The sequence below is a fragment of the Lupinus angustifolius genome, chromosome LG09 (assembly GCF_001865875.1).
Source record: "Lupinus angustifolius cultivar Tanjil chromosome LG09, LupAngTanjil_v1.0, whole genome shotgun sequence".
NCBI classification, from domain to species: domain Eukaryota; kingdom Viridiplantae; phylum Streptophyta; class Magnoliopsida; order Fabales; family Fabaceae; genus Lupinus; species Lupinus angustifolius.
Window position 1 is genome coordinate 14,467,245 of NC_032017.1, and position 25,815 is coordinate 14,493,059.

The 25,815-nt window shown below is 32.5% G+C and overlaps 5 protein-coding genes across 7 annotated transcripts; 3 read left to right on the forward strand and 2 right to left on the reverse strand.

Annotated features, from left to right (window-relative positions):
* On the forward strand, positions 121 to 16,400 carry LOC109356601. Of its 3 annotated transcripts, none has more exons than XM_019600003.1 (2): positions 121 to 131; positions 12,047 to 13,749. In XM_019600003.1, the coding sequence occupies exon 2, from the start codon at positions 12,200 to 12,202 to the stop codon at positions 12,998 to 13,000; it is 801 nt and encodes a 266-aa protein (XP_019455548.1). In that variant the 5' UTR covers positions 121 to 131; positions 12,047 to 12,199; the 3' UTR covers positions 13,001 to 13,749. The 3 variants fall into 3 exon arrangements, 2 of the variants coding, with proteins under 2 accessions (XP_019455548.1, XP_019455547.1); XR_002108761.1 differs by lacking the exons at positions 121 to 131; positions 12,047 to 13,749 and adding exons at positions 10,642 to 10,858; positions 15,886 to 16,400; XM_019600002.1 differs by lacking the exon at positions 121 to 131 and adding an exon at positions 10,647 to 10,858.
* On the forward strand, positions 2,245 to 5,592 carry LOC109356600 (AUGMIN subunit 1-like). The gene is made up of 6 exons (XM_019600001.1): positions 2,245 to 2,617; positions 3,297 to 3,429; positions 3,527 to 3,661; positions 3,808 to 3,931; positions 5,197 to 5,334; positions 5,441 to 5,592. The coding sequence occupies exons 1-6, from the start codon at positions 2,371 to 2,373 to the stop codon at positions 5,546 to 5,548; spliced, it is 885 nt and encodes a 294-aa protein (XP_019455546.1). The 5' UTR covers positions 2,245 to 2,370; the 3' UTR covers positions 5,549 to 5,592.
* LOC109356599 (glycine-rich protein DOT1-like) lies at positions 6,869 to 8,362 on the forward strand. Its single transcript, XM_019600000.1, has 2 exons — positions 6,869 to 7,519; positions 7,577 to 8,362. The coding sequence occupies exons 1-2, from the start codon at positions 7,129 to 7,131 to the stop codon at positions 8,101 to 8,103; spliced, it is 918 nt and encodes a 305-aa protein (XP_019455545.1). The 5' UTR covers positions 6,869 to 7,128; the 3' UTR covers positions 8,104 to 8,362.
* LOC109356598 (uncharacterized protein DDB_G0284459) lies at positions 13,691 to 15,975 on the reverse strand. The gene is made up of 6 exons (XM_019599999.1): positions 15,835 to 15,975; positions 15,383 to 15,474; positions 14,948 to 15,196; positions 14,488 to 14,854; positions 14,297 to 14,378; positions 13,691 to 14,006 (listed from the first exon to the last, which is right to left on the reverse strand). The coding sequence occupies exons 1-6, from the start codon at positions 15,858 to 15,860 to the stop codon at positions 13,815 to 13,817; spliced, it is 1,008 nt and encodes a 335-aa protein (XP_019455544.1). The 5' UTR covers positions 15,861 to 15,975; the 3' UTR covers positions 13,691 to 13,814.
* On the reverse strand, positions 17,781 to 22,364 carry LOC109355840 (probable leucine-rich repeat receptor-like protein kinase At1g35710). Its single transcript, XM_019599078.1, has 11 exons — positions 22,135 to 22,364; positions 21,904 to 22,051; positions 20,889 to 20,960; positions 20,039 to 20,110; positions 19,670 to 19,741; positions 19,432 to 19,575; positions 19,255 to 19,335; positions 19,099 to 19,170; positions 18,872 to 18,943; positions 18,112 to 18,183; positions 17,781 to 18,028 (listed from the first exon to the last, which is right to left on the reverse strand). The coding sequence occupies exons 1-11, from the start codon at positions 22,226 to 22,228 to the stop codon at positions 17,938 to 17,940; spliced, it is 990 nt and encodes a 329-aa protein (XP_019454623.1). The 5' UTR covers positions 22,229 to 22,364; the 3' UTR covers positions 17,781 to 17,937.

Genomic DNA, 25,815 nt, shown 5'->3' on the forward strand with positions numbered 1-25,815 from the left:
TTGTAATTTTAAAAGGTACTTCTAGATTTAAATGGAAACACTTTTTAGGTTCATATAAGTTTCTCTAAGAAATACTAACTTCCCCAAATGCAGACTAATTTCTTTCAAGTGTCTGAAGTATTTGTAGAATTGTAGTGGGCTGAAATATTGCTTGCACAAATAGATGAGAAATGCAAGACTAATTTTGTGAATATGCTGTACTGGCTGTTGAATGATCCTAATGGTCATACACACTCTAGTCCAAACATACACCAACACAAACTCTCCCCATAAATATAACATTGATCTAGTAGCGTAAGGTCTTATTCGATCCACAGAATGACAAAAATGTCTAAGGTTTGTTCCTGAGAGTGATACTTATTGGGAAAGACAACCATATACCCCAAAAGATATTTAGTTCCTTATCCATAGGGTGAGGGATATCCTTGGTTAAACAAAAAAACTCTCCCCATAGAATTTTTCTTTGATGCCTCACACAATTTGCTTAGGAAATTATAATCTTACTTCTGTATGTCTTATCAGAAGGAGGGCTACCTGTAAATCAAACAAGGACACAAATCTAAGATCTGGGACTTATGTAAATTGCTCTAAAATTAGGAGACTCCAATAACAAAACTGCCAAAGCATTTTGTCATCATATTCAATCTATCCTACTTATATTAATTACACAATTACTAATGAATCCAACTCTGAAACTAAGATACTCCACATATTTTTACAGTTACACACACCTAGATACAATAAATAATCACACCTCTATGTTATACCAAATAGCAGCATTCATCAGAGTAGTTTGACCAGCTCTATCAACAGCATAAAATTCTGCTCCTTCTTCAATTAGAAGTTCACACAGCTCTGAATTCTCAGTGCTGGCTGCTCAATGCAATGGATTGCAGCAAACCTGAGCATAGTAAAATCCAAATATAAATTAGTATACATGTAATCTTTAACAATGTGATAATGAAGAGAGGGGATATTGAAACTGGAGTTACACACAAATATATCAAATACGTCCATGCTAACAACCTTGTCCTTCATATTAATCTTGGCATCATGGGACATGAGTTTTTCAGCAGTCTTCAACCGACCTTTGCTGGTGGCAGCATAGTGTAGAGCAATGCAGACCGGTGAACCTTTACCACTTATTCCACAAATTAAGCATACATGCAGATAATAGTTATCTAGGATCCTTATTTTCTTATCACTTTTTATATTAAAGTCTACAAGTCTTTAACGAAAAACTTGATAAGTAGTATGTGTGATTAAGTGAATTCAATAAGCAGTGGACAACATATCTTCATTCCTTATCTCTATGGACTACTTATCGCACCAATACTCGGTTGAATCGTCAAACCATCGGCTATGGTACCACTTGTTAGGACTTCATGTATAGACTATAATATTCTTCTATGAACTAAGTGAAAGAAATATATAAGTGAGTTTGATAACATATCTTGATTGAAAACCTTGAGGCATCAAGTCTATGAGTCCATTCGTATACATGTTCTTTAATTCATCCACTTTTGCACAATGTGTGGCTTCTTCATTCACTCTTTGAATACCCAATATATTCCCATCAAGTGTGAGTTACTCCGCTTTGAGTTTTGGATACACTAGAGCTCAACTCTCTATCTACTTTTACGATCATTGGTCTATCCTTTCATCAACGGAACATGCCATATTGATCTATCATCGAGAAGACTTTTGACGCAGAGATTTGTATCTATCGACTACTTATTGCTTCAATACTTGGTTTAGTCGTTGAACCATTGACTTGACACCATATATTGGGGAGATCTTCATCAATGGACTATAACATTATTCCATGAGCTAAGTCATATTCATTCACACTTGAAATACTCAACTCACCCTATATCTTCATATATATATATATATATATATATATATATATATATATATATATATATATATATATATATATATATATATATATATATAATTTGGTTTAATTTTATAATATCTTTATTAACTCTACCAACGGTATAATGACATACTTAATAAAACATGACAATATAAAGCTTTTTTTTTTCTATTAGTCTTCACATTTTTTTGTAAAAAACTAATATTTTTTGAGTTCATGATTTTCATTTCCAATAAGTTAATACTCTCTAAATAATGGAGAGAATATTTAATTAAATCATTTTTAGTACAAAAATAAATAGAACAAATCGAATCTATTTCTCATAAGTCGAGTTTTAAAATTTCAAATCAAATAGACTTTGTTCAATTTTTAGAAACCACCATAGTTAAACATGCAACAAAAATCCAACATTTGAAAATCCACCCCACCTTTCTCTTTCTTCAACCAACATTGCAAACATACACACAGTTCTTGACACTGGAACGAAAATGAACGATCTAGATCCAATGTTAACAGAATCAAAGAGCATTTCCGATGCGTCTCGGATCGGAGAAGTGAAGGAATGGTTAGCGAAGACATTTGAAGCTGCCGGAAAATCTGTACCAGAGTTTGAATACACACCTCGAAGTGTAGCATACTTGCACAATCTCTTAACTGTTTCTAAGGCCAAAGATGAAGCCGCACGTCTCGTTGCTCGTGATTTCCGTCAAAAAGCTTCTGAGTACCGTTCTCAAGGTTCACTTCCTTTTTATGCTTTACCAATTTATATATTAGCTCTGTTCCCTTAAATGAAGGTTTTGAGTTTGTGAGTTATGAATGGAAAATAGGTTTTGAGAGAATTTTACCCTTTGAATGACTTCAATGGATTTTCTTTTTTCCGGTTGGTTTGTGAGTTGGGTATTGAAGGAGAAATGAGGGAAATGGAAGATTTGGAAGTGTGAAATACACTTGTGAGATGATTTGAGGCCTTCATTTTCCCTTTATTTCCCTTCGAAACTCAACCCGCAAATAGATCCTTACATGATATATGCCGAGTGGTAGAGAGCTTGCTTTCCCTTAAGCATCGTATTGGGTTCGAGTTTTGTGAATAGAAATAAAATAAAATAGAAAGCAAGAGGTGATTCTTCCCGACTTTGGTGAGGTTGATAGAGTCTACTTAGGGACTGTTAGCGAGTTGTTTTTTGGATTCTAATAGAAGGAAGTAAAAGGTTTGGAGTCGTGAAATACACTCATAAGGTGCTTTCCAGTTCCCTTCAAAAATCAACTCGCAAAATATCATATTTCTGACCCAAAAAATGTTGGAGGTTTGGGGTGTCTGGTTTTAATGGATATATGTTGTTTGTTAAAAGGGTGTTTGCTTAAGATTAGGGGATCTTCATGAACTAAAGCTATGTCTTGTGTTTTGTTGTTTTAGCTGCTAGGATTAGAGAGGTTCTGGAGAATGTGGGTTTGGCCCGGGAGAGTTTGCCCTCAAATGTGGTTGCATCAGCACAAGTTCTTGCAAATGTGGCCAACTTGTTGAATATAAGAGACACCGAACTGAGTAGGTGGGTTTTGCTTTCACCAATGTGAATTTTGAGTTCGAATATTTTCTTCGGTGTGCTTTTTCTGCATCAAAGTTTGAGCATTGTAAGTTGTGTTTAGCTTTCTTGTAGCGATGGGTGATATTTCCTTGAGGAAGACTGGTGTAGAGGAGAAAAGAGCAAAGGTGCAGAAAGAGTCCAAGGTTCTCCTTGATTTCACTAGAAAGGCTATAGCTAGGCTAACTTATCTAAAAAGGTATGTTTTCAAATGAATTATGTGCTTTTAGGCAAGTGCCGTTCATTTCAAGCTTGTATGTGGACCTGAAGGAAACATTTTGGCTCTGAGCAGAAGATGGATGCTCTTTTGTTGTTGCTTATTTTATATCAAACAATTCTGTGCAGAACACTTGCTCAATTAGAAGATGAGGTAGCTCCATGCGAGGTTCAGATTGAAAATTGGAAGACAAACTTGCAAGTAATGGCTGCAAAAGAAAGGCAGTACTTGCAGCAATGTGCTAACTTCAAGGTAAATTGTTTTTCCCTATCTCCATAAATTAATTCTTCATGATGAGGATTTGGGAGGTATATTTGGAATTGATAGGGAAAATGGCTGAATGTATTTGATGTTGGATAAAAAATCCTATGGTTAAATCTTCGGTTTCAAGAGATCTATTTATAGAAAAGGATGGCAAGGAGATAAAAAACAGCTGAAGAGGGAAAAGTGAATAATCTCTTTTTAAATCCATGAAACTATATAGCATAAAAAAGCTTAATTTAAATGTTTAAAATGCCTTAGAATAGATCTGATTCTTTCAGTCTAAAGTAACTTCAACAAAAGAAACTATAAAAGTATTTAAAGAAATTACATTGCAACAATACCATGCTACAATGATGTGAATATTATCAACCCATTTGTATATATGGTCAGTATTGAGTTTTCTTTGTCCTGCATCAGTTCCTCCACAGTCCACATCCAAGCAAATTGGTCCTCAAGTTTTTTGTTTTTGTTGTTGATCTTGACATCTTCTTCACCATAGAAATAGATATTTTAAATATTTGAAGATCTTTTAGGGTTAGTCAAGATTCTTAACCTCAAAGATGACATTAACTCATGGGATTAGTTGTTCAGTGGTTCTGATTGCTATTTCTCGGAGGATGTTACAAAAGCATAACAAACTAGGAAATGTGATCAACTAATGAGCTTAAGTTTGTCATTGTACGATGGTACTATTACTGGTAGCTGCAGTTAATGCTTTCATTATCTTTCTAAGGTGATTTATGACAATCTAAGTTGATTTGAGATTTTTATATTTTTGCCTTTTTCCAGTATACTCATGCTGAGAAGAAAAATGGCTTTTTCTCCCACTTTGTTAAAAATTAATAAGAGTAAGGTCTGACTTCATTTTTGCTTGCAACAGCTGAAACTGTTGACAATCAATTTTAGCTGGGATTATAATTTGTTTTGCTTATCCAGTAAAGAGTACATAGCATGTCCATTAATACTGTGTCTGCAATTAAAGATTGCATACATATATTTGTATAGACCATAGAGTTAGGAAATTGTAATTGTAAATCGCCATTAACTTTTAACATTACTGTCTAAATCGCAATCATGAATATTATTATCATAATTTTAAGGGTTAAGTCCAGTTTATCGCCATATGATCTACATGATACCGGGACGAATCACCGAGGGTGTAGTGATATTGCATTATGCGACTTTAACCAATCTTTACAATTGTTATTGTGTTTTTATACTACTGATTACATGCCGAACAACATTTGGTGCAGGCCGTGCTCAAACATGCAGGTTATGCCCCAGAGGTCAGCCATAGGGAGTTGGTCGAAATGGCTGAACATAGAAAGGATCTAGAGAAGAAAACTAAGCCCATCCTTGATACTCTAAGGAGCTACCAAGATTTACCTCCGGTATTTCATGTTCCACATGCTTTTTGTTTGCTATAGTTTTGGAGTATTATAGAAAGGTGTTGTGTTTATTCTTTTATACATTCTGTTTGTTGAATGGATTGTCCAGGACAAAGCTTTGGCTGCGTTAGCAATTGAGGATAAGAAAAGGCAATATGCTGCTGCTGAGAAGTATCTTGAAGATGTATTGCAATCAGCTCTTGCCAATTCCGGGTGATATGATGCTAAAAATTTAGAGTGAATGGCCACTTGTAAATTTTGTGTACTAATACTCAAAGATCGTGAATGTTGGCCAAAATAGTCTTCCTATAAGGGATCATAAAAAATGATAAAATGACTAATCTGGCCATATTTGATTTTTTATGGACTATTTTGAGTTTTTTAATTTTTTAGAAACCAAGTTAATATATGAAAAAAAATTTAAATAACGAAAGTAGGTCTTTACTCTAATTTTTGAAGTTTTTTTCTATAGTTTTTTGTTTGCTAAAGTTGCCCATAACGTGTTTGTTAGTTAAGTTGGCATTGCTTTTATTATAGTGATATGCTTGTGGCTGAGTTTACTAATGGAATCAAAGACAATTTACCTGTGATAAATTAAATGTTTTGGGGAAAAATGTTTGTATAGTTTTACATATTTAATATTTTTATATTTAACATATGGAAATGACCGACAACATTTTTATAGAACTCTATTTTTGTATATGGAAATTGGATTCTTTCTGGAAACAATTCAACTGGCTTTACTCAAAACTACTGATATTTCTCCAAGCATTTTGTTACAGTTATGGACTTGATTGAAACTTTTGCCAATGAATGGATCTTAATTTTTATTTTATTTTTTATGTATATCAAGAATATTCCAATCGGTGACTAGAGATGGATCTCAATTTTAAAAAGATCAAAAGAATGTCAAGAAATAAATTAAATTCTTTAATATGGAACATGTAGATACAAAATCCATATAGACCGACTAATATTTTAATCTAATTATATATCATTTACTAGAAACGACAGATAATATCAAAAAATAATATTCTAATTAGCTTAGGAACAATATCTAATATCAACACGTTAACTTCATCCAAATGTTTGATGTTATACTCATGTAATGTCTCCATGAAAAAAGCTTTATTCAATAAACTTTATTCAATAAACTTTATTCCATCAGATATTTTATAGTGTGGAGTCACCACATGTGACGACACGGTTAACATGATATGTCTGTCATTCTCTTAATGTTAATAGACAGATAATATAGGGTCTGATATGCATATATATTTTAAAAGTTGAGAACTAAAATAATAATTGAAGTTTAGGGACTAAGTTATTGTCTATTGAAAACATGAACAACGAAAATGTGTAATTACTTTACATATATAATGACACTCTAAATAGTTATAATTTTTAATTAACTTTTATATCATTAAACATTAATGTATAGTTTAAGCACAAAAAATGAATACTCTACCTCACCTAAATTTTTCATTTCACCAAAGGGATAAAAAAACATTCCTCGACAAGGAATCAAAGAACAAGGGATCAATCCCCTTCCTCATATGCTTGTGGTAGACAGTATTGACATTCACTAAAGTTGAGCATCAAGTTAATTCCCATGCAAATCGGGGTCAAATGCATACTATACTCCCTACATTATCATCTATCTTCATTTCAACCACAACTTTCACACTTCTTAATTTAGCAAAGTTTCTTCTTCAAATACCCAACCCCACTTAACCAAACCTAAATAACACTAACTACCTAGAGTGCTAAACAATTCTACAAACAATATATATCAATATGGATTCTGAGAACTCATACAGATCCCATGGTAGTGAAGGAGGACAGCAACAGCAGCAACGTTATTCACGTAGCGAGCTGTTGTCTGATGCAAAGATGGTGGCTGATGCAGCAAGGTCAGGTTTCAAGTCTAACAATATGGATAGGGCCAAGGTGGCTGATGCTGCTGGTGATCTTCTAGATGCAGCTGCTGATTATGGAAGGTTTGATGAGACTAAAGGCCTTGGTAAGTATGCTGACAAAGCTGCTGACTACTTGCACCAGATTGAGACCACTGGGCATGGCCACAATACTAGCCATTCAGTTGGTCATGGTCAGACTGGCCATGGCCATAGTCAGAGTGGACATGGTCATGGTCAGACTGGCCATGGCCATTCTGATGGTGGTGTGGGTTATGGAGGTGATATCAATTCAGGTGGTCATGGCCATTCTGGTGTAGGTGGTGCAGGTTATGGTGGTGGTGTTCATTCAAGTAGTGGTTATGGGAGTAATGATAGCTATGAAGGTGGATATGGAAGTGGACGTTCTGGTGTTGGGTATGGGAATAGTGAAAAACATTCTGATAGTGGATATGGCAACTCTGGTGGTGGATATGGTGGTGGATATGGTGGTGATGGTCGATCGAGTGGTGGGTTTAGTGATAGCCAATTTGGAAGTGGATACCAAGGGGATAATGAACGTTCTAAGAGTGGACATGGACATTCTGGTGGTGGTGGTGGTTACGGTAATGATCGCTCTAGTGGTATGTATGGTGCTAGTGATGGTCGTTCAAGTTGTGGATATGGTGATGGTGCTCGTAACGATGGAGGTTATGGTGATGGATATGGGAATGTCCGTTCTAATAGTGGTTATGGCAATGAGCGTGATGATCGTTCCGAAGGAAGAGGGGGATATGGTGGTGATAATCATTCCGGAGGTGGAAATCATGGTCGTGATGGCCGTTCAGGAGGTGGTAATTATGGTTATGGAAATTAAGCAACTATTACTCAAAGTGCCTAATGTGAAAGGGGTAAGCCCATAATATATATATATATAATATTGATGTTGTAAGGGCCATAGTCCATATATAGATACTTATGTGTAAACATTAATTTGTGACACATTAATCGTTATATTGTTATTTGTATTTCGAATAATGGAGTTCTAGTATTCCACCCTGTGACTTTGTATTAGGGTTTGTCTAATCTGCTCATGACTCTGGTTAATTAATATTATGAGTTAAAAGTTTTCGATCGTTTGAAATAATGAGGTTTGTTTAATAAATTACGTGTTCAACTTATTATTGTTTGAAGTTTTTGTGAATATTTGTTAGTTTGTGTATGAGAAGATTCATGGAGATACTATTATGGATGTGCATAGGAATTGTATATGCACGTAGTACTTTTATTGTCTTCTACATATAAGCTAAACTTAATTGAAAGGTGTGTATAAATGTCAAGGAATTGAGTTCCTAAAATTACTCATGCATTTTACAAATTCGCTAGTCTACTTTAATTATATCAGCACTTTTACAAAAAAATTGAGAAAAATATGTACACTAATTGGATATAAATCTTTGCACATATGTTACACTAAAATAAATAAATTAGTAGCACTATCAGCACCCTTGTTAAATTAGAGCATGCGTAATACAATGTTAATATGGCTAGAGAAAACTTTTAAAAGAAAGTTTCAATAGACTATTCAAGTTCCGATAAAAAAGATCTTACATTAAATCTCTTAATTTAAAAATTCAACATTAGATTTGCTGAGATTTTTTACTTACATACTCCTTTGTTACTATCATTTCTTTGTATCCTTTATTAATAATAAAAAATAGATTGATTATAATATCCTTAACACTTGGATGAACTATATTGTTCTTAGTAGGGATGACAACGAGCACGGGCAGGCGTGGGTAGTGCTTTCACGTGCCCAAATCTGCAATATTTGCGGGTACTCGTGTGGGTAACGGGTATTTGTAGGGTACCCAATAAATTTTTAATTTTAATTATATATTTTATAATTTGTAATAATCAATATATAAAAATAATTGTTACATGAATAATATGATATTTATATGATAAATTTATTATCATAGTCAAATATGTGTAATTTATTATGAAATAATAATAAAGTACATGATATATAATTTTAAAATAATAATAAATATATATATAAATTAAACTAAAAACTAAATATATAAATTTGCGGTACCCACGAGGCGAGTATTACAAAACTCGCTTCCGCCCATAAACTATTATTGCGAATATTTTCACGAGTATCCTTGGTTTTTTTTGACATCCCTAGTTTCTAACAAGTTGCTATAAGAACTGGCTCTTAGAAAATCATGGATCATAGGTTTTTAAATAACCTACAATATATAAGCTAACTAAGGAACTTATTACTTTGAGGAGAAAAAGTTGGAAAAATAGTGGAGATGAAAGGAAGTGTATAAATTATGAGAGTGTTATAGATGATGGGAAGAAGTAATTTCTTTCAGAGTATATGACTATCTCTATCAACATAAGTTGCTCTTAGGAATTAAACCATTAATTTTTTTAGTTTTTATAAGATCTAATAGAATTTTACACAACTAAACTAACTTCTTCTTACTACTATGCATGGTGCATTTGTCATATGAGGAAGAAGTGAATTGTATTTGAACAAGAAAGATTAAGTAATTAATGAGTGAGATTAGATGTGAAGAGAGATAAAATACAATAAAAATGTTTTGAAATTAAAATAATATAAATTTTCTAGAATATCCTTAAATGAAATTGTTGAGCATAATATAATAATATAATGTGAGTTTTTTGCCCAAATATTTAACTACACAATATTATCTTTTATGAAAACAATTTGATACATCTTAACAACCCTAATTAATATCTATACTATTAATAAAGAGAAAACACAAAATAATCATCCATCATGGTGTAATTTGTGTTTTCCTATTTTGCCCACAATATCTTTTTATTTCTACCAAAAAAACCATATAATATTATTTTCTTATTTTATCCTTATTATCTTCTTATTTTAAAAGTGTATTTAAAAAATAGAATATTAGACTAATTGAATAAATTCAACCGTAAATTTAACGCAAAAAATTATATTTGAATTTATAAAATACAAACTATACATTACAAACGATAGGAAAACGAGTTGACAAGCACGAGAGTACATGTCAACACGCTAGTATATAATAGAGTAAATTATACTGATACCTTTACTGAAATTATGTAAAACATTACTTTTTTTTTTAACCTACACAAATTATCGCTAATTATATACGTATATTACACTGAGTATCCTTGTAAGAGAGATACATGTAATATTATATAATATTATATCTTATACAAGATTAGGCAGTATAATATTATATAATTATGCATGAGTTGTATAATTTTAAAAAATTATTGTTTTATATAATTTTACTAAACTCAAGTTGAAAGTCTAATAATATGTATATATCAAAAGATTTATTAATATTTTAGGTACCGGCAAGATATTTTTGCCATCGGTACTTCCTCCTGGTATATATTTACCTGCTCCTTCATCCTTTGGCTACTTCATGTAATTCACAACAGCAGAAAAGAGAAAGAGAAAGAGAAAGAGAAAGAGAAAGAGAAGCGCGATCTTCCTCAATCGATCTCTTCTCTTTCTTCCCCTTTCCAGATTCCTCCATTTTACTCATTCATCGCGAATTTCATATTTCGTTCCCTCCCAAATCCTACCCTTAACGTTAAAGGTGAGCCATTTTTCTTTCAATTTGCGTTTATACCTATGCAATCTCGATTCACTTCGTCTAATTAGAATATTTATTCATTTCAATATTTTATTTATTTTATATTCTGTTACTGCCTTTATTTCTATTTAGATTACATTTACTGTGTTTTTTCTTAATACAATTTCTCTTTTTCATTAATTTTTCCACCGCTTATGGGAATCATTAAAGCATGAGTAAATATGTAAAATAACAACGCCAGATAAATAGGAATAATTTTTCCCCTTCCAAAATGGATAAATAAATAGTAACGGAGGTGTTATGTAATATGTATTGTTATTTCATGTTTTAATTGCTTTGGAATGATGATATTCACATGTCTTGCATTGCTTTTAACTTTGGCTTACTCATTGAGTGTTAGAAATGAGATTGTTCTTTGCTGAATAATAACGAGTTAAAAGCTGTTGTGTTGATCAACCACAATAATTTTGCTCATTGTGAAAGTAAAAACCTAACATGTAATTTGAAGACTGACATGATTATGGTTTTGAAGTATGGTGGTTGGTGTTTGATTCTTCCTGCTGACCACACATCTCACAAGTCACAACCAGTATAACTCATTTGTATTTTTCGGCTTTTGATAAACTCTATGTCATTATATGCCACTCATCATCAATACAAATAAGTTTTTTCAGAATAAATTTTAACAATATATTTCTTTACAAATTATAAAACCTGCCTACGTGAGTCCAACTAAAAGGTGAAAGTTGTGATGGCCTGATGGGGAGTCGACAACCAACTTAAAACTTTATCGAATATCTATGATATGATAAATTTATTTACAGATTATGCTTTTTAGTTCTTAGGAATGGCAAAAACGGTATTACTAAAAGGTGCACTAACATTTCCCCCATATTTTGTATTTTCTTGCTAATAAAGTAATAATGCCCTTTAGAGTACATGGAAATTTACAGCCTTTCAATTCTGTTACAGAATCTTCTGGTTCTAAAAACGGGTCTTCTTGTCTTGGATGTTAGATGATGCTTAATAGATTTGTTGTATTAGATGTACTGTTTATAAGTTGATATATATGCATTGACAGAAGTTCGAAAACTTGTTAATTTTTCCTTTTGTATGTGAACTTAAGATGTCCTTGATTGTATTTTCTAAAGTCGTCTAGCACCAAAGTCAAGAGGGTTTATTTTCTTGCAGTTTTTTTTAGATTGAAGTCGTTTGATAGTCAAGAGGGGAAGAGTAAAGGCTGTGGCTCAGTTTCATGGAAGAGTGATTATTTTGTTGGACAATGGCTTGTATACTAATGTTTCATTGATTACCGCCTTTGCATTGTAAGCTTGTTCATCTTTCATGATGTGGAGTTTTGCATCAAATGCCATTTCAAGCATTAGGAAAAGAAGCTCCGGAGACCTAAGTAAAACTTGTGCCGAAGGTTCCGATGATGAGGTCTGTTCTAATGCCGGCAGAGATGAAGTACTGGAATGCCCAATATGTTGGGAATCTTTCAACGTGGTTGAGAATGTGCCTTATGTCTTATGGTGTGGCCACACCCTCTGTAAAAATTGCGTCCTAGGACTTCAGTGGGCTGTGCTGAAATTTCCTACTCAACAAGTCAAGGTTCCGTTCTTCATTTCATGTCCATGGTGCCATCTATTATCATTCCGGCTGGTTTATAAAGGAAATCTTAAATATCCTTGCAAGAACTTCTTCCTTCTTTGGATGGTTGAGTGCCGGAGTGGTGATAGGCAAAAGGTTGTTTCCACTTGTGCGGACAGCCAACAAATATGGTCTCCCAAGAGCAACTTTCTGGGAAGTCAAGCTACTAATTGCAACCTTAGAAGGGCTTCAACAAGTGATTCTGGATCGGGGGAATCTAATGGGGATGTTGGTGGCGGTGATGGTTCGAGACACCATTTTTCCCTTCATAAATCTTTGAATTTCTTCGTTCACTTTACATCAAAGTTTCCTTTGGTTATCATTTTCCTTCTGATTGCCTATTTTGTGGTTCCCTGCAGTGCTATTATTTTAGTTCTTTACTTGCTAATCACTATTCTTTTTGCTATCCCATCATTCCTCATACTGTATTTTGCATACCCTACAATTCAGAGGCTGATAAGAGAAATAACGTCTTCAGATGTAGCCACACTTTGACAGTTCCAACTTATGCAAATTAACTAAATGTGGATGGTTGTTTGTTCTAATTGTTGGTAATTTCTGGTTAAGGTTTTTATAGCTTCATGGTTCCTTTTCTTTTGTCATTGTTATTCTATTTTCATATCAGCTTTGAGTTGAATATGATGAGTGGAACTTCATTTTTTGGCAGTTGCAGTTTGGGTTTTAATAATTTTTGTACCTGAGGTGATTTATTTTTAAATGTATACCTGAGGTGATTAACTATTGTACAAAGTACAAGTTTTACATGGTGAAAATTTCTTATTCTCAATGATTATTTGTTTACTTGTAGAAAATAGCTTTCATGTTATATATGTAATTCAGTAATTGCAGGCATGACTTAGACCAGCACTAACATGTGCTGGCTTATGCTTTTTTGGGTTCATTACCGAAATGGTTTGGAAAAATAGCCAGAGCTTCATTTCGTAGCTTAATTTAAGCTCTAGATTGCATGAATTCCTTATCATATTATTTTCACTATATGAAACTAATACCACTCTGATGATAATTATTGGGTAACTTTTGATGTCTGTGATGTGTTATGTAGTTGGCACCTTGAACTGGTAATTGTACCAAAACTAGAGCAACAAAGCCGGAAGACTTATTTACAGTTTCACACAAGTAACTTATGTCTCTGTTCAAGTTTACAGTTTTTTTCTTCTTTTTTTCCAATTCGTATTGGAAGATGTATTGTTTAACTGCAAATGAGGACTGAGTGATTATAGAAAGAACTATGAAACATTTGCATTTTTGTTTGTTCCCCAAACCGAGTGATGTCACATAATTGGTGATCTCAGAAGCAGGAAAAAATCCCTGGAAGCTTGCCTGTTGTTCTAATTTCATTTGCCTTCTCTTTTGCTTTTAGCTCTTCTTTTTTTTGCGTTTCTTCAGCCTGGGTTCTCGCACCTCCTGCAATCTGACCTATATACATAATCTTGATTCGAAATTGCTCCAATGCTATCAACCTTCTCCTCTCAAGTTCACTCTGCAGTTTCAGAAGTTCGTGATTAGGCACTTCATAGTAATATTTCTGCAGTTTCAGCTGTTTACTCAAGTGATTGTAATGCGATTGAACCTCTGTTGATCCAATGATCTGTTTTTGGTCTTAGGTGGAAAAAATGTGGGACTCACTTGTAATTGCTTAATGCAAATTAAAATCTTGCATTATTTACATGCTTAAACTTATGATATACTATGCTCTTAAAATACAGTAGAATCCTCGAAAACTTAATCAAGTCTAATTTCAATTAGGTATAAAGAATGAATGAGTCAAACCTCTTCGTTATCTAGCTTGCGTCTGGCTTTACTTTTCTTCTTGTTTTCCCATGAATTTATTGTCTCCTTCAACTTGTTGAACCTGACAATTTCTTTTCTTGTTAGTATATAAACTGCATTCAGTATAAGAATCAAGGGACAACCAGTATTTATTTATTCTAATCCTGATTTGAAAATGTACTTCTAAATACCTTTCTCTGATATTTTCAAGCTCAGTTCTCTCCCATTCATCTGCATTTGTCTCTCCAATGCCTGGTCCTGTTGGATTCTGTTTCTTGGTGCCTGTTGGTGGTCTTACAGGGACAATCTTGGTTGAAGTCTGCCTCCTGATTGGCGGCAGCGGTGGTGGTGGTGGTGGTGGATGAACTTTTGGAGCAGGCGTCTTGGTTTTTTTATCATCAGTTTTCTTGTCTCCAAAGCTTAGAGTCTTTTTATCAGGGAAAGTTGATGCCTTCTTCATTGATAGTGCTGGGGTAATGGCCTTTTCAGGCTTCTTTTCATCTGTAACTGAGGTTATTGGCACCATGTTTCCATGATCATCGGGTGATCTAAATGAACCTACATATGATTGCAGACACAGTTAAATACAGTATAATTTTTTCTTTAGAAAGTATATTGTTTAATGTGTGAAGTTTATGCTCTCATTTTTACCTAAGAATAACTTGGATGTACTACCAAGTAGGGAAATTGGAGAATTTGTTGCATCCACCTTGCTTTTGGTTCTTTTCAATAAGACCTCAAGGGTCTCACTCTTCTTGTTTTGTTCTGATACCTCTTTTGATTTAATTGCATATGCAGCAGCAGCTACTGCAATAGCATGATCCATTTCTATGGAGTCATAATCACTGCCCACATTCCTTGCAAACTGTTTCTGGAACCAATTCAGGGACTTTTTCTTCTCTGATGAAAATTGTCACCAGAGTTCGTTAACAAATTGCATCATTGTGTTTTTAGCCAAAAACAGAGAAAAACAGAAAAAGAATAGCCTCAATGAAGTTATGGTTTTCTTTTCTTATTCCCTCTCTTTTTATGTTCGTTGTGATGGTTATTGGTTTCATCATATCACCAATTATATAAGACAAATACCTTTGAAAGATTGAGTTTTCTGTATTGGTATTTTCTGATCCCTACTTCCACCAAAATCTGCTTTGTTCTCTTCCTCATCAGTAAATTTCATCCTAACAAAAGTGTACACCATAGACAAATGATAATTATGGGGACCTTTAGTTGATTTATGCAAAAGATGAAATAATAGTTGTACTAGATTATGCAGTTATCAAATACATCTGATGAGATTGTATAAAAGAGAAATGAAGATAATATCATGTATAGTAATCTTGTTGATAAGACCAACAAACCTTAATAACATAACTAATGTAATCTTGGTGGCAGTCACATGGTAAATATAGTATGAAAACAAAAACCTCTATCTTTATTAAGATTTCAATTGAAACTTCAGACAAATACACAACTAGCATGGAATTGCAATTCATGTTTACCATACAAGGTTTCTAGGGTGAAAAGCTAGAATAACTAACCTCATTTGCTTTACTAAATTCTCCATTCTACAATGACTATTCTGTTCTCAGGTTTCCTTTTTCCTAGTGTTATGCTTTGGTCATATAACATGAATTCTTCAGTTACTTATTTGAAATAGAAGAAACCTTAGAAAGGAAACTTTCTTTGGTTTATTAGTCATGGTGGACTACTCTTTGGGAGAAGGGCAAGCAAGGTTAAATATACTTTGCTTCTGATATCTGGCTTAGAAATCACATAACTTGGTGAAGACATGTATTCTTTTCTTGGGTACCTTTCAGTATAGGATCTTATTTGACCTTCTCAACCACATTTTCTGATCAATGTTTCTCCCCTGAAGATATTTGAAGAATCTCAAATTGAGCCTTATAGCAAAAGGCCAAAAACAGCCTGAGAGCTGAAACTATATGAATTCTGCAACAGTATGACCCATTTATCGAACTGCTGTTGTTAGAGCCGAAACTATAAATGATTTAAAGCTAGCAAGCTCCTTTTTCATAAAAGTAAGAGAAAACCATACATGCAAAAGTTATGTTAGTAGGAAAATAATATAAGTATCTAACAGTGTAGATTTGAGCAAAATAAACAGCTGGATTTGCCCATACATAACATGAAGTTAAGACATGGACCAATTTTATTAATACTTGAAGTTTAAGGATTAATAAAGACAAAAAATAGTTAAGGTGCCAACTTGTAAAAGTCAGTTTAGGGAATGTTTATAGACCATACCAAAAAAGGTTAAACTAGTCCCTATAAATATGGGGAGCTTTGGTATTCGCCCTTGCAAATTTTGCTTGTACGAGGCCAATAGCAGCATCTGATTTAGAATGACTATACCTCACTTAACTTTAGAAGTTTGCTTATATGGTGAGAGTTGTTTAATTGAAGTTAAGGCTTTGACGCCATATTAGAATGGTTGAACCAAACTTAACCCCAAAAATTAGCTCATATTGTGAAGATTGTTTAAGTCTTATAAATATTAGTTCAACCATGTTCTCGGGACTTATCTTAACAAGTGTAAAAAAAGTAAAATTAACTGCAGTAAATTAACTGGGTTGCAGTCAACAAAAAAAAAACATGAAAATGGTGGAGCAATATGTCAATTATTTGGAGTAACTTTTACATGTACTCCTCACCCTTAATTTCTCTATTGCACTCCTTGTGACACTCACAGCATGGATCTTTGAAGAAGCTGTCGAGACTCATGCAACATTGAAGGGAACCTATACACTATCATACATTGAATTTAATGGCATTACATGCACTTATTGATGGAAATCTCAGCCCTGACGCAATACCAATCATATAACAACTCAAGCAATTTCTTCAACATGCCATGCAGAGTCTGAAAGTCATACATGCCTAATGCCTTCATCTTGAACATTGGAGTATACTTTTTTCACATTAGAAATCTGCAATTTTATGAATGAAATGTTTTCCTTCAACAATGTGTCAACTATCATCATAGATATTAACTAATGACAGTTTCTTAAAATAAAATATGAAGATTGTATTAAAAAGTAGACAATAAACATAAAACTTTAGAGTTTAAAATCTATGCACTGACACTGTCACTACATCATTTACTATTGATTTATATTACTTTTTTGTTTAGAGAATTAATGATGGTTAACAAATCAAGGGTGGATGATTGTTGACAGTATAAAAAACACTTACACTTCAGTGTATATATATTAAATCCAAAACTTTATCAAATCTCTATGAGTGACATATGCTTGACATGCTACTAAAAAACACATTTTGGTACCTTTAAAGAAAGTTGAGTAACCTCAAAATTAAAATATATATATTCCATTGAAAATGCCACTAAAGCACCAAATCTTTAGTACTTTGAATAGGAACTGAAACAGTTCTTTAACATTATCTTGTTTAAAGTAATTTTTAGCACTTTTTGAAGTTAAAACCAAGAGTCCAAGAAACTATCTACAGTAGACATAAAACACTATTGATTATTGATGAGGACAATACAGATTAGACAAAAATGGATTACCTATTTTGCTATTTCATTTAGACAATCAGTGGAACTATTGTATAAATAATTATACAGGCATACTTCCTGAAAAAAATAAATATTTGAAGTTTCATTAAACAAGGAAGTCCGAATCAGAAACTTCTAGCATTTTATGAAAACCAATGGGCTTAACACCAGGACGGAAAGCATTTCCTTCAAGGTACCTGCAAAGAGCATATGATTTATTACTCAGTTCAATGTATAAGATAATGGATGATTCACTGAACTTTTTATGTCAAAAACTTACATTTCTTTCAAAAATGGATGCTTATAAAAGGGGTCCGGAATTCGCCCGGAAAACTGGTTGTGATCCAAGTACCTGAAATAAAGATTGAATTTTTTTTGACATTGCTAACACAGCACAAAGATGCCAAACATTTATTGTAAGTATCTAAGAACATATTTGTTAGTGTAAATAGCACAGGGCAAGGAAATCACAGTAAATTCCTGTCTCATTTTCCACATGACAAGAAATTTTAGCTCAAGTAAAATCACTTATTACTTGTCTTTTTTTATAGGAAATGTAACTTATCACTTGTCAATCAATTATCAATATATAACAGTAAGTAAAACATGAATTTTTAGTTCTTCTGTTGCTGTAGAGAACTTAATGCCTAGAAGTCAGTGTTACATATAAGTCTCAAGACCAAGAAGGGCAGACGGAAACTAGCATCAATTTGTATATGACCTAAGTTGATATTGCAAGCATACTGGTATTGGAATTTCAGTATAATTTACAAGGACTTTTTTCTTTTTGGTAAACCATATAAGAAAATGCAAAAATATCGGGAAGCGTGTAAATGAATTAAAGAATATTGCTAATTTGCTACAAAATATAAAATTGATTGCTTCACTAAGAAAACAATATAGGATCTTATTTGATGCACAATGCTTTTTATTTTAATAGAAGGCATGTCAAATGCTATTCTACTTAAAAGTTTGAAAATATGCTTCAAAACAGCTAGTCCACCAAACTATGAAAGAATTGGGCTGAAAGGCAAACTTACAAGTAAGTCAGTTTAGGAATATGAGCAATGCCGGATGGTATGACGCCTGACATTTTGTTGTAGGATATATATCTGTCATCCACACAAAAACAATACTTATGAAAATTCCAAGGAATAATTGATAGATATTGAAACAGTAACGATATTGTTTAGCAAACTTTCAACACACACAGGCAGGAGGAGGAGGAAAAGATGGTACAGACAGAAGAAGGAAAGGTAATACTCACAAGATTTCAAGACTGGACAAGTTAGCAAGTTGTGCGGGAATTCCTCCGGTGAAATAGTTATTGTTTAGATATCTGGTTAGCAGAAAACAATTACTTAATAGTTAGAGACCACTGCATTAGTATCTAAAGGAAAACAATTCAGCATGAAAAACTTACAGATTACGGAGTGCTGGAAAGCAACCGTCAATACGGATGAGCTCCCTTATGGTGCCCACCAAGTGATTGTTACCAACATCCCTGTGAACATAACAGTATGATCATGCAGCACAATTAGCATGAGATATGTATAGATCACTTGGTAGCCAGAGATTCTTAAATGGAATTAAACATTACAAGTGTCGAAGGTTTTGTAGAGTGCCCAATTCTGATGGTATTCTTCCAGTTAAACGGTTTTCATGAAGATAAAGGTAGCGAAGATCTGGAAGATTTGCTAACTCTCTGGGGATTTCTCCCTTGAAACTATTGAAGCTTAGGTGCCTTCAAAATGGTATAGTATATAGTAGGTTAAATAAAAAATGGAGGAAGAAAAACTAACAAGTCCAAAGTTACCAGGAAGGTAAAAGTTACTCACAGATGTGTTAAACTTTTAAGTTCACCAATTTCTGGAGGAATTGCATCCTGTAATTTGTTCCACCTCAGATTTCTGCATGGAAACAAAGCCAATAATGAACCACATACTTCAAAGAATAGAACCCAAATCACCAGAAGGTCAACAATTGATTAAATAAAAGCAGTGGAAAAAGCATAATCCTCATAAGTCATAAATCAACAACAGCTATTATCATAAAAAGTTCCTCTATGTTTTAGAAAGAGAATAGCATTATAATAAAACAAAGTGCAACATTATAATGCAATAATGCATCATATCAAATAAACATATGAAAACAAAATGCAGAGAGACAGAGTGTAACAGAAACAGAGAGGGATTAGATAACTATACAGTATTTTAAGATGCTTTAGTCGTCCAATTTGAGGAGGAATAGGCCCTGTCAACTTGTTATTATGGAGATCCCTGCCATAAGCAGACAGTAAATCAATTCATAAGAACTAGAAAGGGCGTGGAAAATGGAAATACTTAAAAAGTGTTATACATTTGTAATTTAAAATGAACAAAAAACACCAAAGGTGGATAAACTGTAAGAGTTTGTTTGTAAATTGGTTTTTGAAGGGTAATGGAGGGAAGGGAAAGTCTTGAGAGCTATGAAATACACTTGTAAGATAGCTTTTAAGCCTTCCCCTTACCTCCCATTACCTCCAAAAAACAACTCACCAACAGACTCTAAGTGAATAAGATATTATCTTGGCACACAAATCTTGATTTCCCATCTGAAGTTTTGCCGCAGGTAAAGCAATGAAAAAAACAAATCAGTTTTTCAACTTTATAATACATTGAACATTCACAATTGTTTTAGTGCAAAGATATTGTTCTGGCACACGTGTTCTATGTCTCTCAAGGTCATCAGTCACAGTTACGGATGCACACAATAAACAAATTTATTGGACTTCAATCATACATCATCTACATAGACTAAACTCAAGGGCTACCGCAAAAATTACTCCAACATGCTATTGTAAACTAGGAACCCAACCTTCCATTATGTTTACCATTTGCCAAATGATTAAAATTCGAGTGTTTCTGCAAAACTGCTAGCATAACATACAAGTTTAACTCCGCATGTTGCCCTCTCTAGCATCCAAGTCCAATACAATCATAGGTATTTGGTAACAACACATATTCCTCAAGCCATTTCAAATATCAAAATGTAATGTAAGTTAACCAAGATACTTACAGCCGTGTTAGATCCAACAAGCTTGTCACGGCAGTAGGAAAAGGCCCCACAATGGACACCGCATAAACCTCACTGCAAATAAAAAGATAAAAATCCAATTAGGAAGAAGTTAATTACACATCACTTTATCACATACATCTCTCATGCTTCGTATGCGAAAAACAAGGGGAAGCCAGTTAGAATAATCAAAACATATGCACAAAAAGAGAGGTGGACTCGGTTGTAATCCGACAGCGGAAGATGAACCAATGTAAGATGATATGTGTATGACTTACAATTATGTTCCAATTATGGAAAATCTCTACTTAAAATTTTGATATGATTGTAGTTTGTTGATCTTGTAATTAAGTTATTATTTGTTTTGTCTAGCCTATAAATAGGTCCATTGTACATTATTCACTCTATTCATTTCTCTATTTCTAGCACCCCGAATTTGGTTTGAAACTCTCTGCTTAGAGTATATTTGAGAGATAAGTTTCGGACGCGAAAGAAGAGAAATATACTTGTGAAATGACTATCAAATCTTACCTTCCAAAACTCAACTCGCAGACAGACTCTTAGGTTTCGTTTGCAAGTTGAGTTCTAGAGGAAAAGAAAGGGAAAATGAAGGCTTTAGAGTCATCCGACAAGACTTCAGAACCATGAAATATACTTGTGAAATGACTATCAAATCTTACCTTCCAAAACTCAACTCGCAAATAGACTCTTAGGTTTCGTTTGCAAGTTGAGTTCTAGAGGGAAAGAAAGGGAAAAGGAAGGCTTTAGAGTCATTGACAAGTACATTTCATGGCTCTTAAGCCTTTCCCTTTCCTCCGTTATCCTCGGAAAATTAACTCGCAAAAAGACCCCTACGAATATAAATTAGTTTCTTATTCATCAAGCAGACACTAAGAAACAAAACAAAACTTAATCCCAGCAGGTGGGTTCGGCTACATGAAACAAACTATAGACCAATAATGCTCTAAAAAACAAACAAAAAAACAAATTTTGTTTCAGTGTGATATAACAATCTTACAGTTCGGTAACAACACGATAATCACCCATAGTAGAACAAGTGACACCAGACCAAGGAGGCAGATCTCCATCACCACACGGATCATCACCAACCCAAGCATACACCACTCTCCACCCCAATGAAGCCTTTATCTCATTCAATGCTTTCACTGCACACAATAACAAAATCAACAAAACCACAATCCCATTAACTGATTCCAATAAAAAGGTTGAGAATTGGTGTTAATGTTACCGTCACGCTTGAGGGTCTTGCTGTGAACAAGGTTTGGAATTGATAGTGTGCAAATCAGGATCAATGAGAATAGAGTAAAGGGTATCCGCGTCATTTTGTGGAATATTGTTCCCACTCTATAATCCTTTGTTTATGTTTCTTCTTCTTGTGATAGTAGTTGTAGATCTGAAGTGTTATTTGAGAGTGAAATGTTTCTCTACGTTGATTCTGTGATTCAGATTTTGGAGTTGAAGAAATTAATACTTTCCCTTTTTATTCTTAAACACATTTTCTCCTTAAATGGGCTTGTCAGTGTAACAACAAAAATAAATCGAACTTTGACATTCTAATTCAGTTTTTTCTTTTCTAATTCCAATTGAATAATATATTTTTTTCCCACGTGAGCTATTACATTAAAAGGATGTCTTTTTATTTTAACATTTCATCCCTTATACACAACCTTAGACCCATGAATATGCTGAACTTATCACCCACAAGGTTATAGTTACTATTTGTCCTTGAGGTCATTGGATGGAGTGCATGAGGCTTCCTTTCATGAGAAATAAAATATTGTAGAAATATTTAAGCTCGTGGATAACACAATTAGTGTATTCATGGACGCGGTGAGTATCACATGTGAGAGTTGGAGTGTTAAAACTTAAAAGTAGCTTAATAGTAGCAACTCATTGGAACAATGACTATTTATTCTTAAGGTCATATGTTTGAGTTGCGGCAGACTCTCTAGAGAATAAAATATTGCACGAGATATTTAAACTTGTAGGTGACACATTCGGTGTATTCATGGACTAAGGGGTCACATATCAGAATTGGTGCATTACAGTAACAACAATATAGTAAATGTAATATTTCTTATTTAGAATGTTTATATAATTTCACAAATATATTTGTTTTTTTCCTTTCATTTTTTGCACAATCAAATAAAGTGAAAGAAAATTTATAACTTTCTTTTTTCTTCTTCTTTTTATTGAGCTTTTTCTTCTTTTTTATTGAGCTTTATGAAGTTTAAGTGCCAGATCTTAAATTTCATCTTTATATTTATGTGTACAAAAAATATTATTGGGATGAATTCTGCTTATGTCATCTTTATATGGAGAAATAAGTCACTACCCTATTCGGCGGGACTAATAACAAACCTAGGATAGACATAGTTAAGGCACTTGCTCCCACTAGAAATGACAAACTTTATATCATATGGTAGGTGCTTGCTCTATTCCATATCATGTCTCTTTGCAAAGGAAAATTTATTTTATTTGTTTATGTATTTTATACTTCAAGACAAGATTAATAACTAGTTTTTTAATGAACAAAACATGAATGACAAAACATGAATGTTGAAAGATATATTAAATGTGTATAAATTTTAAACTAACATTATGTAGATGTTCCATTCTTTTTACTTATACTCTTGACATTAATATCTAATTTTATAGTAAGAAAGGTAGTTACTATAATAATATTAATGGTAGTTAAGAGAGATAAAAGTCAATATGGAAAACAAGAAGTTTTTGTGTGAATGAAGTATAATGTTTAGTTTTAGATTTGTGTGTTTATGTATTAAGAGAGATAATATGGAAGAATGGAAGGATAGTTAATTTCACTCATATTTTTATGTGTATATTTAGTGAGTAAGACTCCTCTCCATTAATGGAGAGGCAAATTACATTTTGTAGTGTATTTTTAAGACTAAAATTGTAATTATAATAAAAAGTAAAGGTTATAACTTATAAATGTCATTGTCTTTTGAGTTTTTAGCGTATTTTCCCACTATTTGCCTCTCCATTAATGGAGAGGAGTCTAACTCATATTTAGTCCCATTATTTTAATATTTATATTGATATATATTTTCTTAGCCATTATTATCTAAAACTTATGAGTCTTTCATTGGATGATCCAGAAGGAAAATATATGTAATTATTTGTGAATAATAAAATACATAAATCATTTAACCTTTTTGAAGCATACTCCGTTTGTTTTTTATTATCTACACTAGTGTGTCGATTGATCCGCATATGTATTTTTTCTAAAATACTTTATGGATAGTTATTTTATGTTTATTACTATTAGCGTAGGTAAACATGAAATTAGAAGTAACAAAAGATAAAATAGAGAAACATAAAATACTTCATGGGTAGTTATTTTATGTTTATTATTAGTATTAGTATATATAAATATGAAATTATCTATACTATATATAAAGCCAAAACTTAAAATAACTTCCCTCATGGTGTAATTTTCCCTTCCTGTTTTGCCCTTAACATTATTTAATTTTTACAAAAAAATCATATAATCCTAAGCAACCACAACCAACACATTAATTAACATATATCTCACTTTAAATTAAACATTGTCATAAACATACAAAAAATATAATATAAAGTACGCTGAACACAACAAATATATTCTAAATCTTAAAAATGAAATATATAAAAATTGAATATATAGTACCATGCAATATTCACCGGCAGGCACGAAGTGCCTGTACACACTAGTAAGTTATAAAAGATAAAATAGGGAAACATAAAATACTTTTATGGGTAGTTATTTTATGTTTTCCCTTTATCTATTAACTAGCAGTGTACCCGTGCACTTGCACGGGTCGCTTCTTTGTTTATGCATAATGCAAAATATAATATACATATACTTTATATTATCAATAAATCATATATTGAAACATTATATTTCCCATTCATATAGGTGCAATATTAACATTGATTTTTGAGTGTATATGTAGAATATTAACAATTATAAATGTGTTTGTATGAGCATTTATTTGTTGAAAGTGTGATTATAGAAAATATTTGATTCTTAAATAACTCAATAAATAAAATTCAAATTGTATTGGATAATATCTCACCTTTATATTCTCTACATAAAATTATAAATATAAGGAGTTATTTTTGCATCATATTTTTTGTGATTACGTTTATAAGTATCATATAAAGTCATAAGGATTTTTTAGCATATCTCTTAAATGCTTATGTTTTATTTTAGATTAATGTTCATTGTGTATAAATATTTGAATATATTTTTAGCATTCAAATATTGTATAATTAAATGTTATTTATTTGATTATATTTTAGCTAATAATCATTGTATGAAAATAACTCATAAATTAAAAACACACTAAGTTAGGATATGACAGATATTTTTTCTGATAAATTTAATCAAAATAATAAAAAGAGTCTAATAATTGATTTGTTATATTACTAATTAAAATACATATATTTTTCATGAATATATATACCATTGTTATCTTTTAATTAAATAATATAATGATAGTAATTAAATACATGTGACCCGTGCATTCGCATGGCTAAAAACACACATGTTACCCGTACATTCGTATTACTAAGAAAACACGTGTTACACATGTATTCGCATAGTTAAAACGTACATATTACTCGTACATTCATATTATTAAGAATATACATCTTACTTGTGTATTTGCATGTTTAAGCACATAAGAAAAATAAATTGATAATTTTTAATTTGAATTTTCTACAATTAGTATTAAATTATTATTAACATATAAAATATAAAAAAAAATAGGAAGGAAAAAATGTGAGGAGGAGGTGAGATGTGACATGAAGGAAAAAATGTAAGGAGAAATTGACATGTGACATTAGATAGTTTTTTTTATTATGTTGTTAATAGAGAAAAATTAAAATTCAAAGAATCTGA

Bases quoted from the DNA above. Each gene is read 5' to 3' on its own strand.
- LOC109356600 (XM_019600001.1), top strand. From the start codon at position 2,371: ATGAACGATCTAGATCCAATGTTAACAGAATCAAAGAGCATTTCCGAT. The intron at 3,430-3,526 runs GTGGGTTTTGCT...AGTTGTGTTTAG, and splicing joins AGAGACACCGAACTGAGTAG to CTTTCTTGTAGCGATGGGTG. The intron at 5,335-5,440 runs GTATTTCATGTT...TGGATTGTCCAG, and splicing joins GCTACCAAGATTTACCTCCG to GACAAAGCTTTGGCTGCGTT.
- LOC109356599 (XM_019600000.1), top strand. From the start codon at position 7,129: ATGGATTCTGAGAACTCATACAGATCCCATGGTAGTGAAGGAGGACAG. The intron at 7,520-7,576 runs GTTATGGAGGTG...TAGGTGGTGCAG, and splicing joins CCATTCTGATGGTGGTGTGG to GTTATGGTGGTGGTGTTCAT.
- LOC109356601 (XM_019600003.1), top strand. From the start codon at position 12,200: ATGATGTGGAGTTTTGCATCAAATGCCATTTCAAGCATTAGGAAAAGA.
- LOC109356598 (XM_019599999.1), bottom strand. From the start codon at position 15,860: ATGGAGAATTTAGTAAAGCAAATGAG. The intron at 14,855-14,947 runs GTAAAAATGAGA...AATCATATGTAG, and splicing joins TACATCCAAGTTATTCTTAG to GTTCATTTAGATCACCCGAT. The intron at 14,007-14,296 runs GTTTGACTCATT...CTGAAACTGCAG, and splicing joins GCAAGCTAGATAACGAAGAG to AGTGAACTTGAGAGGAGAAG.
- LOC109355840 (XM_019599078.1), bottom strand. From the start codon at position 22,228: ATGACGCGGATACCCTTTACTCTATTCTCATTGATCCTGATTTGCACA. The intron at 20,961-21,903 runs GTAAGATTGTTA...TTTTATTTGCAG, and splicing joins TATCGTGTTGTTACCGAACT to TGAGGTTTATGCGGTGTCCA. The intron at 20,111-20,888 runs GTAAGTATCTTG...TGCTTATGGCAG, and splicing joins TTGTTGGATCTAACACGGCT to GGATCTCCATAATAACAAGT.